General features: G+C 40.6%; 1 protein-coding gene across 2 annotated transcripts; it reads right to left on the reverse strand.

The window, feature by feature from the left end:
- Nucleotides 1-93: 93 nt before the first annotated feature.
- On the reverse strand, nucleotides 94-12,979 carry ncstn (nicastrin). Of its 2 annotated transcripts, none has more exons than XM_047590139.1 (17): nucleotides 12,840-12,979; nucleotides 11,577-11,678; nucleotides 10,784-10,907; nucleotides 10,315-10,436; nucleotides 8,623-8,768; nucleotides 7,752-7,896; nucleotides 6,647-6,756; nucleotides 5,937-6,089; nucleotides 5,745-5,849; nucleotides 5,583-5,660; nucleotides 5,253-5,422; nucleotides 5,030-5,132; nucleotides 3,874-3,972; nucleotides 3,502-3,589; nucleotides 3,180-3,343; nucleotides 2,231-2,443; nucleotides 94-1,324 (listed from the first exon to the last, which is right to left on the reverse strand). In XM_047590139.1, exons 1-17 carry the CDS (start codon nucleotides 12,949-12,951, stop codon nucleotides 1,202-1,204), a joined length of 2,157 nt encoding a protein of 718 aa, XP_047446095.1. In that variant the 5' UTR covers nucleotides 12,952-12,979; the 3' UTR covers nucleotides 94-1,201. The 2 variants fall into 2 exon arrangements, with proteins under 2 accessions (XP_047446095.1, XP_047446094.1); XM_047590138.1 differs by having other exon boundaries at nucleotides 6,647-6,759.
- Between the last annotated feature and the right edge of the window lie 301 nt (nucleotides 12,980-13,280).

Genomic DNA, 13,280 nt, shown 5'->3' on the forward strand with positions numbered 1-13,280 from the left:
TGTGATTGTCTGAGTTCGTTTTTGCACATTTCAACACGTTTTCTGTTTTTTTTTTTGTGTAAGTGTCAAATTCAAACCACTGCGAACGAAAAAAAAAGTTGGAAAAGAAGCAACGTTTATTTCTTCATCAAGGCGTCCCCTTTGATTCCAGACATTAAAATGAACACCGATAAACAGAATTAAAGCCTTTATGTTGTTGTTGTTGTTGTCGTCATCATTTTGAGAAACCTTGTGATAAAAAGGTACCAAACCAAAAAAACACAAACAATTTTCTCTCTAAATATTTTCTGACCGATTTTCTTCCGATTGAGGAGAAACAAAAGTGTCAGCTGCGCCGGACGCTTGAGAAATTCTCAAATATCACAATATGTGATACATTCACATCTAGTTAATGTGAGTGGATATTACATATACATATTTTTTTTTTTTGATAACTTCCCAAGAGCTAGAACTTATCAAAATACTTCACTGCACACGTCCAGAAATTGCAAAACCATAAATTTAATTTCTACTAATTGTTCATTGACTCAGAAAGTGGTTTCTTATCATTACAACTGATTGATAAGTTAACTACATCGACAGAGAAGACGGCCACAGTATTGCACATACCATCGCGATCTTCACACAAAGTTCACACACACACACACACACACACACACAAGCACACAACCTCACAACTGCTCGCAAACACACTCGACCACACATCCGTCCCGCTTCCTCGCACACGGTCACATTTACGTTTTTTCATCGGAATCAGCCACGTGCTCAAAATAATGCTCGCCGTTTAGTGCCTGCTCCACGACACGGTAAACGAAACATTCTTTGATAATAAAAAGAAAAACAAACGAAACTAAAAACAAAAAGAATTATAAACATCTTCTCCACTGGCGGCGCTGCTGGTGCCTGACCAGTGTGTTTCTGACCCTGATGAGTCCATCCAGGCCAATCCAGTCCAGTCCAGTCCTCACGTCGCGCCTCACCTGAGTGAGTCCATAAACATGGAGTCGTCGTCTAAAAGACCCCCCGTCCCCCCTCCCACCGCCCTTAACTGAGTCTAACCTGCCTGTACCTACTCGTGCTGTGTTTTAAAGAAATCTGTCCGTGTCGGGTGGGAAGTAGAAGTAGTAGAAGAAGTAGTAGTTGTAGTTGTAGTAGTAGTAGTAGTAGTAGTGGTCGTGGGCCTGAGACGCCTCCGTGTGGATCAGTATGTGTTGGTGGTGGGTTCCCTCCCCGAGCTGAAGAGTATGTCGGCCTTCGAGCTGATGATGTAGGTGAGGAGGAGGGACGTTAGCAGCACGCCGATGCCCACGCCGAGAGTCAACATCTGGAAGAGGAAAGATTTATGAAGAATCTGCACGATGGATAAATTCTAACTGAAAACAACATATTAAAAGGAACATTCATTCATTTTTGGCCACTTGGGAACAGCAGGACAAGCTCTAGACCGATATTAGATATGATTTATGATTTAAATCCTTGCTTGTAAAAAATAAATAAATCTTTTCAAGACTTTTCAAGACTTTTCAAGACTTTTAAAGACTTGCAGAGACTTGCAGAGACTTGTCATTTGAAGCCAGACAGGCAGAGGACATGACACTGACACAACTAAAAACTATAAAAGGTGCAAGTGATCATTTAAATTATGCTAAATTTATCGTGGCTTTAATATCACTATACATATGTAACTTCCACTATAAGATGAACAGAGTGAGACCAGATGCATCATGTTAATGTCACAACTTCATACCAGCCTCTACACAGAGTTTTGATTTACTTCAACGTAAAAATAGTTGACGTTGAGGTTTAGCCAGACTCATTGTTGTTGTTACGTTTCCTTTATTGTTGTTGTTTTGTAGTTTTTTTTCTCTCTGGTTCAAGCCAGTAAACAACAAGGGATAGCTTAAATCAATAATAATGTAAATTTGATGCATAGTAATAGAGATTCTCCTAAACTGTATCTGACACATTCCCAGCTATACATAAAACTTGAGATTATATCGTTTTGCATTCAATATTATGCTATCCCTTATCCGTTTTCTAAAATATGTTGGATTCATAACCTAACGTGTATTTAAAGAAATTAATATATATATAAAATGTCTAATCAACCAAAGATTTTGTGACAGAGGCAACTCTCTGAGACACTGTCAGAATGAACGATGTTTCTATGAATAAGTGACTGTGTGCTACATTTCCACAGATCTCCGTGTTAAACGTCATGAATGTTTACCTCCAGGTCGTGACTGGCCACCAGAAATATGCGTCCTGAGATGGTCTTCCACCTGGACTCGGCCCACGTCGAGTAGGTTTTGGACGTGTACTCGTTCAGGTCGAAGGCCGGGGACAGGGCTTTGGAGAGCTGGACGGTGGAGCGGGTGCAGAAACCCTCCCGGGTGGTGCTGTTGGGAGGCGCTGCGCCTTGGATCCACATGAAGCTGTAGAACTGAGGGGGACGGGGTCACAGGAGGAAATGAATTAATCACTTTAGAACGGCTTCCACACACTTTTTTTATAATTAAAGTGACATTTTCTGCGTTTCCACTTCCCCCTAGAAATGATCAAAACCTAAATATCGCAATAAAAAACTGGCACATTTCTAAAAAACCTTCTCAAATATCACTGTGTCTCATAAGGTGTTTGATACACCATACTTTTAACTCATTATTACCCGTCACTGGAGATGACTCAGGGGGTCATGTGACCAGTTCATTTGACGTCTTCCTCAAAGTGACGAGAATTTAAGAGAATTACGGTAAAAAACTGTGAAACAAGTTACAGCTCATTCGCAAATCACCTTTAAATAGAAACATGTACAAAGTGCAATTTTATTGAAATTTCAATATAAGTTGCTTTTATAGAGATTTATATATACATATATATATATATAATTTTAAATATTACTTTTATTTTGCAAAAAAAAATGTAAAAATAAATAAATAATAAAAAACAAAGCCTGAATATAGGTCTGTCCATCAATTTAAAGACATAATTGAAACCTGTGATTTTCATACTTTTCTTTTAGTTTCCTTTCTGGAGTTGGTTAAATTAAAGACAAATGGTTAAGAGGGTGAGATTTCAAAAGTTTCCCAGCAGAACACTGATCCGACACAAGACGAGCAGCGTGATTTACTCCTCCCGTCAGTGGTCTTAATGTTGTGGCTGATCGGAGCACGCCTTACATGTTTGCTGTCCTTGTCCTCCTCGTTCTCCCTCTGGTTCTGGCAGTTCTCCTGGGTGACGTTGACTGCGCTGCCGGTCAGGTTGGCCAGCAGGTACTGGACCAGACGCGTGGGTTCGCTCAGCTGCTGACTGACGCCGACGTAGAAGTTCGTGGGTTCGTTGCCTGAGAGAAATCAAACACAACGAGTTTTGTTTTTTGTTTTTTTGACACAAAAAAAACATGAAACAATATTCCGGCTCTGGGTGTATAAACGTTTCCTCTGCTCTGTCTTCATGTTGACGGCGACAGCGGCGTTTCAGAAAAGACGTGGCTCGACTTACTCAGACGACTCATGTGGTCGGAGGGAACGAGCTGCTGGAACCACGTGTTATTCGACCGAACGAGGAAACTGTACAGCATCCGGCTCACCTGAGACACAAAAAACACACTTTCAATTAATACTACTAATAAAAAAAAACATTTCAAGGTAACGAAATGGAACAAAATGAAATTAAAGTTTGTAACAAATAGGAATGATCTAAAAAAAACAGTAAATACTAACATCACATCACAAACACTGTAACATTCTGAATGCAAGTCGAACTCAAGCTGGAAGGGGGCAAACATGGTTTATATGTGGACAGCGAGCTTGTAGATCAGATAGCGTGAAAGCTTAAACCGTGTATATCCACGCCATAAATAAACAGTCTCACTATCTGAGGATCGGCGTTGATTTTTTCCAGCTGGGCTTCATCTCCTCCCGCCTGCGTGTACAGAGCTCGAGCCACCAGGGTCGACACTTCAGCCAGAGACTGAAAGACAGAAGAAAAAGATTTTTTTTTTTTTTTTTTTTTAAATGGGGAGTTGGGACAAAAACACCACAAGCATAGATGTGATATTTAAATCAAGTCTTGAATTACATATTATCTTAACATATATAACTTGCAGACAGCAAATACACCAAAACTTTAGAAATAAAATCCATAAACAAATAAAACGGACACAAATAAAGTTAACTTAGTGGTTAATTCCCCATTTCTCAAAGTGAAAAGTACAGTTTAGCAGAATTAGAGAATAGAGTAGAAGTCTCCATGGTAACGGCCGCTGAGTGGTAAAAAAGTGACGGTTGATCACGGAGATTAGCAGCATTAGTCAGAGAGATATTTTTACAGATATCTCCGACTCCCAAAGAAAAGAGAAGTAAATGGATCGTTGCATTAGAAGAAACAACTGGAATCCAGACACAGAAACGTGGTGTTGTGGTTCATTTAGTGTCAGGTAATAATAATTTATGCTGTATTTTTTTGATGGAGTCAAACCTTAAGTTACTTCTTAAGTTACGTTCTGGGGGACTGTCAGATAAGTTTGTGGATGTTGTTATTTTGTGGTAGTGTGTAGTTACGGCAGTAACTATTTCAGTTAAAACAATAAATAACAATAAAACAATAAACAGAACATTTGTGATCACTCCTCGTCGTCCTTATAACGCTACAGTATTGTATGACTAACGTTACTTCTCTTAGCTCTTAGCGTTAGCATCTTTTATTTAACTGAAATGACCTTAAACTAACTGAAACTGAGGCTAATCCACATTTCCAAATCCATACCAGTTTGTTTGGATCATTGTCGAGTCTAATTGTCCTTAATTTGATCTGATAATCCACATTTGTCCTGGTCTCTCTGTATTTTCTGACACCATGTTGTTGCCACTCAGGGGGCGGAGCCCTGGGCAGCAGTCATGTGAATGCATTGGGCAGCTTCTCCTTTTCAGTGCACAAGGCACAAGTGTATACAAAATAGTGTAAAAGGGGTATTATTTACAAGTTAAAATACTAAAAACATTGAAAATAATGGCATCAGAAGCGCTACCTTGGCCGTGTCTGTGACAAAGTCCAGCTGCTCCTCAGGCGTCAGGTTTGGTGGGTAAGATAAGTTCAGATATTCCTGGTTATCGTACATACTTTCATAGTACCTGCACACAGAACAGGAAAACAAGGATCACCCACTGACACAATACCTTTTGATTATTAACGAAATGAAAAAATGTATTAATTTGGTTAAGAAATGAACTAAATAAATAAATAAAAGGCACCTATTGGTGAAATTCCTCTGGTGATTCTCGATGACGACGCCGGGGATTTGCCGAGCGAGCAGGAAACGCTGGAAGGACGAAGGAGGCAGCGGCTGAGAGAAGCCGGGCTCCTCCACCGAGATGTTTCCACCTGAGGCGGCCGATTGCAAGTTGCTGATGAGCTTCTTCACCTGAAAGGAGTTGGTTGAAGGGGTTGATTTTTTTAAAAAAAAAAGCTGCAAACGCCCAAAGATCAAGAGACTATTGCACAAAAACAAAGCACGACATGCTCACTGGGATCCCAGCGTTCAGGTTAAAGCAATTAAAATAAAATAAAAATCTCATACGAACCTCCTCATTAACGCTGTCGTTCCTCCTCGACACGGGATCAGTGTGAAGCCAGAGCTTGGAGTCAGATTTGGGTCCAACCTATGAGGGATAAAACCCAACATAATGAACATACTTACACACAAACATACACAAGTATTTCTGTTTGATATATGAGGAAGTTACCTGTCCAACCTCCAGCACCGAGTGAACATTGTCCAGGTCCACGACAAAGTCATTATTCTGCATGTCGTACACCATCCTCGAGCTGCCGATGTAGTCGAACGTTTCCTGTGGACAAAAGAAGAAATGGGGAGTTAAATAAAAAAATAAAAAAATAAACATTGTGGTGAATTAAACAGAGCGGGAAGAACTGACCCCTTGGAAGAAGGTGTAGAGGATGTTGCGGTTGGGCTTGGCCTCCTGGACGGCGTTACGCAAAGCGTGGGCGGCCGCCAGCAGGGAGACGAACCCCGCGACCGAGCTTTCTGCTCCCGGAGCGAGGCCGAAGAAAAAAGACCTGCTGTCCACCTGTAGGGACGACAGGAGGAGGAGGACGGGCATTCATCAGTGTTCATTGTTACACAGGATAAGATCCCAGGCACAACACGTTCAGAAGCCCAGTCCAGTACCTAGCAGCTAACTAGCCTAGCCACTGTGTTGTGAATATTAGCATTTGTGCTAAAGTGAGGCAAATTTACCACTGATGACTAATGCCTCAATGTTAATTAATGTGCATTGTCCCAATTCAGTAAACTAATAAAAGGTTAAAAGTGAGTCACCCCACTTCATGCTGTCATTGCACCACAACCCTGCAACTACCAGGAAATTAGCTTATTCATTTTTACTGTTATTCATTAAATTGTATCAGCCACGTGTCCAAGTTGGACTGAGGATACAGCTTCAATTCCTTCAATCTTTTCTTGATATATATCATGCAACATCATACAGCTTTTATACTGGAAGGACTTCAAAAATGATTTCTCATGAGCATTAGCATGCTAAACCCCATGACACACTGTAGTGAAATATCATGTAGGTCTATTTCACTGTTTTTTTTGTTGTTTTTTTTATTATCTCTGACTCACCCTGGCTGCAGCGACGACCACGCTCTCCCCCGTCTTGTGGCCCTTGGCTGTGACGTTCAGAGGCCGCGTGGTGGCCCAAATATTCACATCGCCAAGTGGGTCACACACTTCTTCTAGAGACCAAGAACACAGACCAAACAGTAACAAATGATTAATAATAAGACAAAACAAAAAAAACATTTAGTGTTTCATGGGTATCTAACATGGGCGCCATGTTAGATACATCAAACCACTATTCATCCATAGAGAAATGGCAATAATAGAGAATAAAGTATTAAAATATTCAGTGCTCAGCCTACGGCTCCAGCACAGGATCAGGAAAAAACATGGAGGAAAAACAGAGAAAGTTACAGGAGCAGAAGATTAAAAGGAAGAACTGGACGTCAGCAGATTTCTCCCTGTTATCTGAGATAAATGTCAATGTCTCTCTTTGACGTTTGTATATAGATTTTATATAGAAAAAATAAAGTCACACCATCATTAATGTGAACCTTGATCTCAGAAACTCCTCTTTACAAATGAATGAAGTTTAAAGTTAACCTAGCCTTATGCTAACCATATGCTAACCTTATGCTAACCTTATGCTAACCTTATGCTAACCTTATGCTAGCTAGTTATCTAGACTAAAGGCTGAGAATAAACAGGCTTGAATAGCAGCTACGGTCATATATATACTGTGAAACCCATGTAATTTATGTCCATGTAGACAGACAAATTTAACTGACACGTAACTTTAGTCGGTCAGTTTAATTTTCACTATTTCTGAGTATTAATTGGATTATAATTTTTCTGAGTAATTTCAAACTTTTAACGTTGATGGATGAACACGGAGGCTGAGGAGAAAGTAAACACAGCTCCATGACTGATGAGGTGATTGAGCTACAAAGCATTTTACAGCCTCATTTAAGATATTTAAAGTAAGTAGACGCTGGGATATTTAAGTGAGGGCCTTTTACATATTGATTGGACCATTAATGGAGAAAATAAGACATTCATTTCAACATAGCACATCCAGCCTATAGTGTCACACTGTAGAATCTTCCTTCCGATGTATCGAACATGACTCTCTCTAATACACGGCTCTGGTCCTACATGCTGTACATACCCTGGCTGAGGCTGAAGCTGATGTGACTCCTCCTCATGCATGTGGCCGTGTCCGTGACGGCCGACATGTGCGAGAAGAGCTGCATGGCGCACAGCGGGTACTGGGGCTTGGAGCCGTTCGCCGCCCGGTTGTGCTCAAAGTAACACTGCGAAAGGGAGGAAATTATTCACATAATGAATCTCTCAGCGTGTTGCCACAGACACAAGAAAACCGCAATGACATTTTAGTATCGTGAACATTTTTCAATCCTCAGAACGAGTTGGGACGTGTGCAGCCGGGCCCAGTGGTGCTGCTGCTAATAATGCTGCTGCTGCTGCTCGTTGGCAGGTTTGAGCGCACCGAGACAAAACGTTTCGCTTCTTGTGCGGTAGCTGCCGTGATCAAACGCGAAGGAGAACTGCTTCCCTTCACCTGCCCTGACATTTTTATCAAGTGCAGTTGGCAACCACAAGCACTGTACTACAAATAAACCATAACACGACTACTCACTGAAACAGATCAGAACACACACATAAGACACGCGCCCACACAGACAGTTCTGAAACGAGAACCGAAAGCAACGCTTCACGTGGAACTTTAAAATCATTATAAGACGGCCCGTGTGTTTTTGTCACTTAAAGCAGACGGGCGGAAGGAAAACCAGGCAACAAGTTGTCGAATCTTAATGCGCCACAACATGCCCTACATGGCTACGATCTAACGAGCCGCTCCAGCAGCTTCACTGGCAGCTTTCCTGGTCCCAACCACCAGTGAGACGGGTTCAGATCGAGCTCTATTGTGACTGTTTCTCATCCATTCCCCTAACGGCAAAACCGCAAGCAGAAAAACAATTAAGCAAACGTCGCAGAGGGAGATCTGTGGAGCGGTTTACCTGCCGTATGACTTCGGTGTCGTTGTCGTCCTTCACGGAGAAGATGGGGAAGTCGTACTCCTCGTAGGAGAGGCCGTTCCCCAGGGGGTTCCACACCGTCACATTACAGTGGGCCAGGGCCGGATCGTAACTCTCTGAATAAACACCTGAGGGAACACACACACACATATATATATATATATGGATAGATATAGATAGATTTTTTTTTCCCCCCACAAATTTCTTTAAACACACATTAACATGAGTGCAACATATTTTAGTGAAGGTATAAAGGACGGTTTAATATTGAATGCAAAATGATAATAATAATGTATATTAATAAATAGAACTAGGCCGAGTTTAATATATAACACATATAGTAGGTCCCTACTTATAAAGCACTTATTAAACACTCTTCCTACAAAAAAATAATGCAACCTTCAGTGATTCACAAAAATAAAAACATCACAACAAGAAATGAAATCGCCCACGCTGCATACACACATACAGACACGCACAAACACACTCACACGTCCACACCCACATATACACTAAAAGTTGTTGACGAGACACGGCAGGACACTGAGGCTTAAAAGGCTACAAACTATTATTACTAAAATATAAACACTTTGTGGAAGTGTAGAAAAATAAATAATAATATTAAGGTGCTATTAATTTACTTGTGGTGAATAAATGTAACAGAGACAGACGAGCCAGTGTGTGAGGTGTGTCTTTGAACACAGTGTAAGAAACACAGGCCGGTCTGAAGTCTCTCTGAACACTTGAGACTTTCTAATTTAGTGTAACCACTGACCTCTGTTAAACCCTGATCACTTTTTTGGCATCATGCATCTTATTTTTTTATTCTTGTATTACTTTATCCTATTTGTATTTGACTATGTCACCTGGGAACTGTCACTTTATGGGAACATAAATGTAACGCATACAAACGTGAATCTATGGTAGAAATGATCTTTTGTGAAGTACTATGTTTTGTGTAACATGTAGTCCACTTGCAGTATTTCCCCGCTGCTTTATGTGTCACAACGTTTTAGACTGAGACAGACTTTAATGATCCACAGGGGAAACTGCTTGATCACAGTAGCTTAGTTGCACATGAAAACCACAAGTAAAAAGAAAGATAAAATAACATAAAGATAGATTAAAAGGTGCTAATGAGTTATCATTAGCAGGGAGATATTTTTGATTTAGCACATGTATTTAAAAGCTGGGGCTGCTAGCTCCTTTTAACATTAAATCTTTATAGAAAATACCTCTAACTTCAGAAAATAACCTAAACAATCCAACTTTATGGAAACAAAAATCTAGATTTTGACCATCTACAACATATTGGTTCATACATTATATTATCATTTAGGAGAAAATCACGTTTTCTTTTGTTACTTTAAATACATTTTACGAACTAAACTTCTGTATTTTTTTTAAACTTATGCTTATGCCATTTTTATTTCAGTGAAGGATGTAAACACCTTCCGTCTGAATGTTGAAACGATGAGATATTAAATCTCTCCTTAAGACTCTGATGTTGTGGGCGAGACAATGTTTCAAACACGGAACACGAAACATGACCCAACTACAGCTTTTGTTTTCACGAGATTGTGCCCTTTGAGGATCATAACGCTATAAATTATGCCTGTAAACGTGTGTTATGCAGAGCGGCAGGTCCTCGCATGCAGAGCCCCGCCCACCCACCTGTGTTCTCGTTGGGACAGGTGGTGTGTGGAGAGAAGCCTTGAGCTGGATTCGTGCTGGCTGCCACGGCGATGACACCCGCCACCCGGCGCGATCCGTTCTTCAGTTTCATCATGACGGACCTGTCAGGCGGCACGGGGGCAGAGGAGGAGATGATACAGGTGAGGATACAGGTGAGGATGGGAAATGAGGGTTTGGGTTTCTTTCCTGAGGGGCAGCACGAGAATAAGTTTCCAAATTTATTGTTACTACACACGTCTCTAACTGTCGACTTCTGGCGTTACCGGTCTCCGTCTCACTCTCTACACAGAGGAAACACTCTCGGCCGCTGTTTTCCACTTGTTTTCATTATTATTTTTAATGACAAATCGTCAAAATGTTTAGTGAATCCATGTAAAGCAATGGAAAAATAGAAATAAAAAAACTACTGTGGGTGTTTTCACTGTACGCTGAGACACGTTGACCGTACTTCGTAAAGAGCGGGGACTCCAGGACGACCATGTAAGGAGGGTTGGGACCGGAACGCAGGACCCAGTCCAGGTCGTCCTCGGACTCGAGCACATGGAGCACACCAACGTCACCTGACATAGCGGCTGAAACCCAGAGGAAGATACGGAATAAAAAGTTATTAATGCAGCAGGTGATGAGGTCTTGGTGGTCAACAACGGCATAAAGACAAGCTCACTCAATACAGACATTTGTAAAAATCTTTTGTATTTGTTTTAGAGCAGCCATGACAGATGGTTTTACATATTCAAATGAACCTAAAAAAACAATACACTTTTAGTTTCTTTACTGTTTTTTCACAGTGACGAAGGCTTCAATCCTTAATACTTAAGGAACAGCTTGGAGGCAGGTATTTTTTTTTTTAATGCACTGCAGAACAATTAAACTCCCGGGCATATAAGCTAATATTTGATTGATATTTCAAGTGTAGCTGCATAGTGCACATGTGAATAGGGTGAATGCAACAAAGATCTAATTAAAAGACACACCAAACAATACTCAATGTTGAATTATCTGGATTGGACCGAGGGCAAACAAACTCAATCGGGATCCCGCTAATCTGAGCAGGTATCAGATATCTATTACAGAAAACGCTTGTTTCATTGTGTGCTTTCATTTGCAACCATGACGGTCACACAAGTGTCTAAAACACTGCAATGCCCCCCAACAAGTTCCTAACCAAACTTTAGTGTAGACCAGATCTTATATCCAATAGGGACGAGCGCTGCAGTAAAAAACCCTCTTCCTTTACTCACATTGGCAGCCGATTTGATGTGTTGCGTTGAGCAGCCGCACACAAGGCACACTGTAATTGAGATTCACATAAATCTTGTTTTCCACTGAATTACAGCTGACACCTGTTGCGAAAAAAAAAGAAAAACATTTTAACATCCACACAAGATACAGGAAAAAAAATTAGTTCTCACATTTAAAGCAAGTGAAATGTTTTTCAGCAATTACAAAGGAGATTAAAGGTACTTTTTATAACCTAGTATGGAGGAGCATGTTGTTTTTGATCAGTTGTAAATTAATTCTGCTGCATAACAACCAACCAAACATATAAACAACGATGTTAAGGAAAATAAAGTCCTTGAACACATGGCACGGCTCCAGTAAAGTCCTGATAAATCACACAAGTGGACAGAAGTAATTGAGATGGTCTGTAATCCACAGAAAGTAGCACATATCCAAGATGATGGGAATAATGTAGCTGTCAAGTACATGTCTTAGTGTAATCTGCGTTGTTTTTAAGTGTGGCCACTCCAATTATGAAGGTCATTTTTATAGTTTGATTTGAAATGTACACACCACAGGAGACTGGTTACTTTTGCTTTTCAGTGGCAGTATTCCACTTTAAGGATTCTTAAGATTTTGGATAGCTCGGATTACACGTTGAACCCATAGCCACATCACTCAGAGGAGAAGAAACAATAAAAAACAATTTAATTCCATAATAATTCCAAAATAAATGTTGTGTTTCTGGGCCACTTGTATGCCGAATTCACCAGCACACATTAAATATCTGAATCTGACTTCTATATGGTTTCGGGTAATAAGTTTATCAAGTTACAATGCAATTAACATTAAAATACGATTTAATGTATGTAGCACGGTGTGACGTTCGATCATTTAATCCTTCGAGCTCCGGGCGACCGCAGCGGGGAAATCACGAGTAGTCACGCTGATGCTGAGTTGCTCTCAAGAATAGGGCAGACCCAATCTGTGACTGACTTAGAGAAAAGTCAAAAGAAACGCTTAATAAAACAAGATATTCGTCTATTTCTGAACTTTGAGCTGACTGGGACAATTAGGGAATTGCTGACGCGCCGAACTCCATTGTAAAATGTGCATAAATAAACGCCAGTTCATATTAAAGGCAGAGAGGCTAACTAGCCTAGCATTCGGCTAGCTCCGGGCACAAAGAAGTCCGCCAAGCTAAACGACTGAAAGCGAAACACACTTCGGCCGTGGGCAATTATGTGGAGACCCAGGTTCTGCAGCGTAAGAATGCGACTTACCGACGAGAAACAAACTGATAATCAAATTAATAATCCATTTGGTCGAGAGTAAATCCATCTTCCTGGTTTGAAAAGCAGGAAAACACACCAGGAAGTGTTGACATGGAAACATCCGGGTTCCTCTGGTCGGTTCCGCTCTGAGAATGACTGAGCCAAAATGGCGCCTGGATCTCTGGGAAGTTTGGACTAGTGACCCCAATCTTGTAAAAATACAAGATAAATATTGGCACTCTTTGCTCAATGACGAAATATTATTTTCGTTTAAAGGCATATAGATGTCCTATTAGAAAATACTTAAGTTTAAAGCCCAAAGGACCAAAACAAGAAGCTTGTGTGAAAAAAATATAATATTGCCTGAACCACATTCAGCCTTTTTTGTTTGTTATTTGTCGTCTATTAGTTTTGTGAGTGCATTTTGTCCTGACCATTAATGCATTTTTG

This window comes from Mugil cephalus, chromosome 7, assembly GCF_022458985.1.
Source record: "Mugil cephalus isolate CIBA_MC_2020 chromosome 7, CIBA_Mcephalus_1.1, whole genome shotgun sequence".
Lineage (NCBI taxonomy): Eukaryota > Metazoa > Chordata > Actinopteri > Mugiliformes > Mugilidae > Mugil > Mugil cephalus.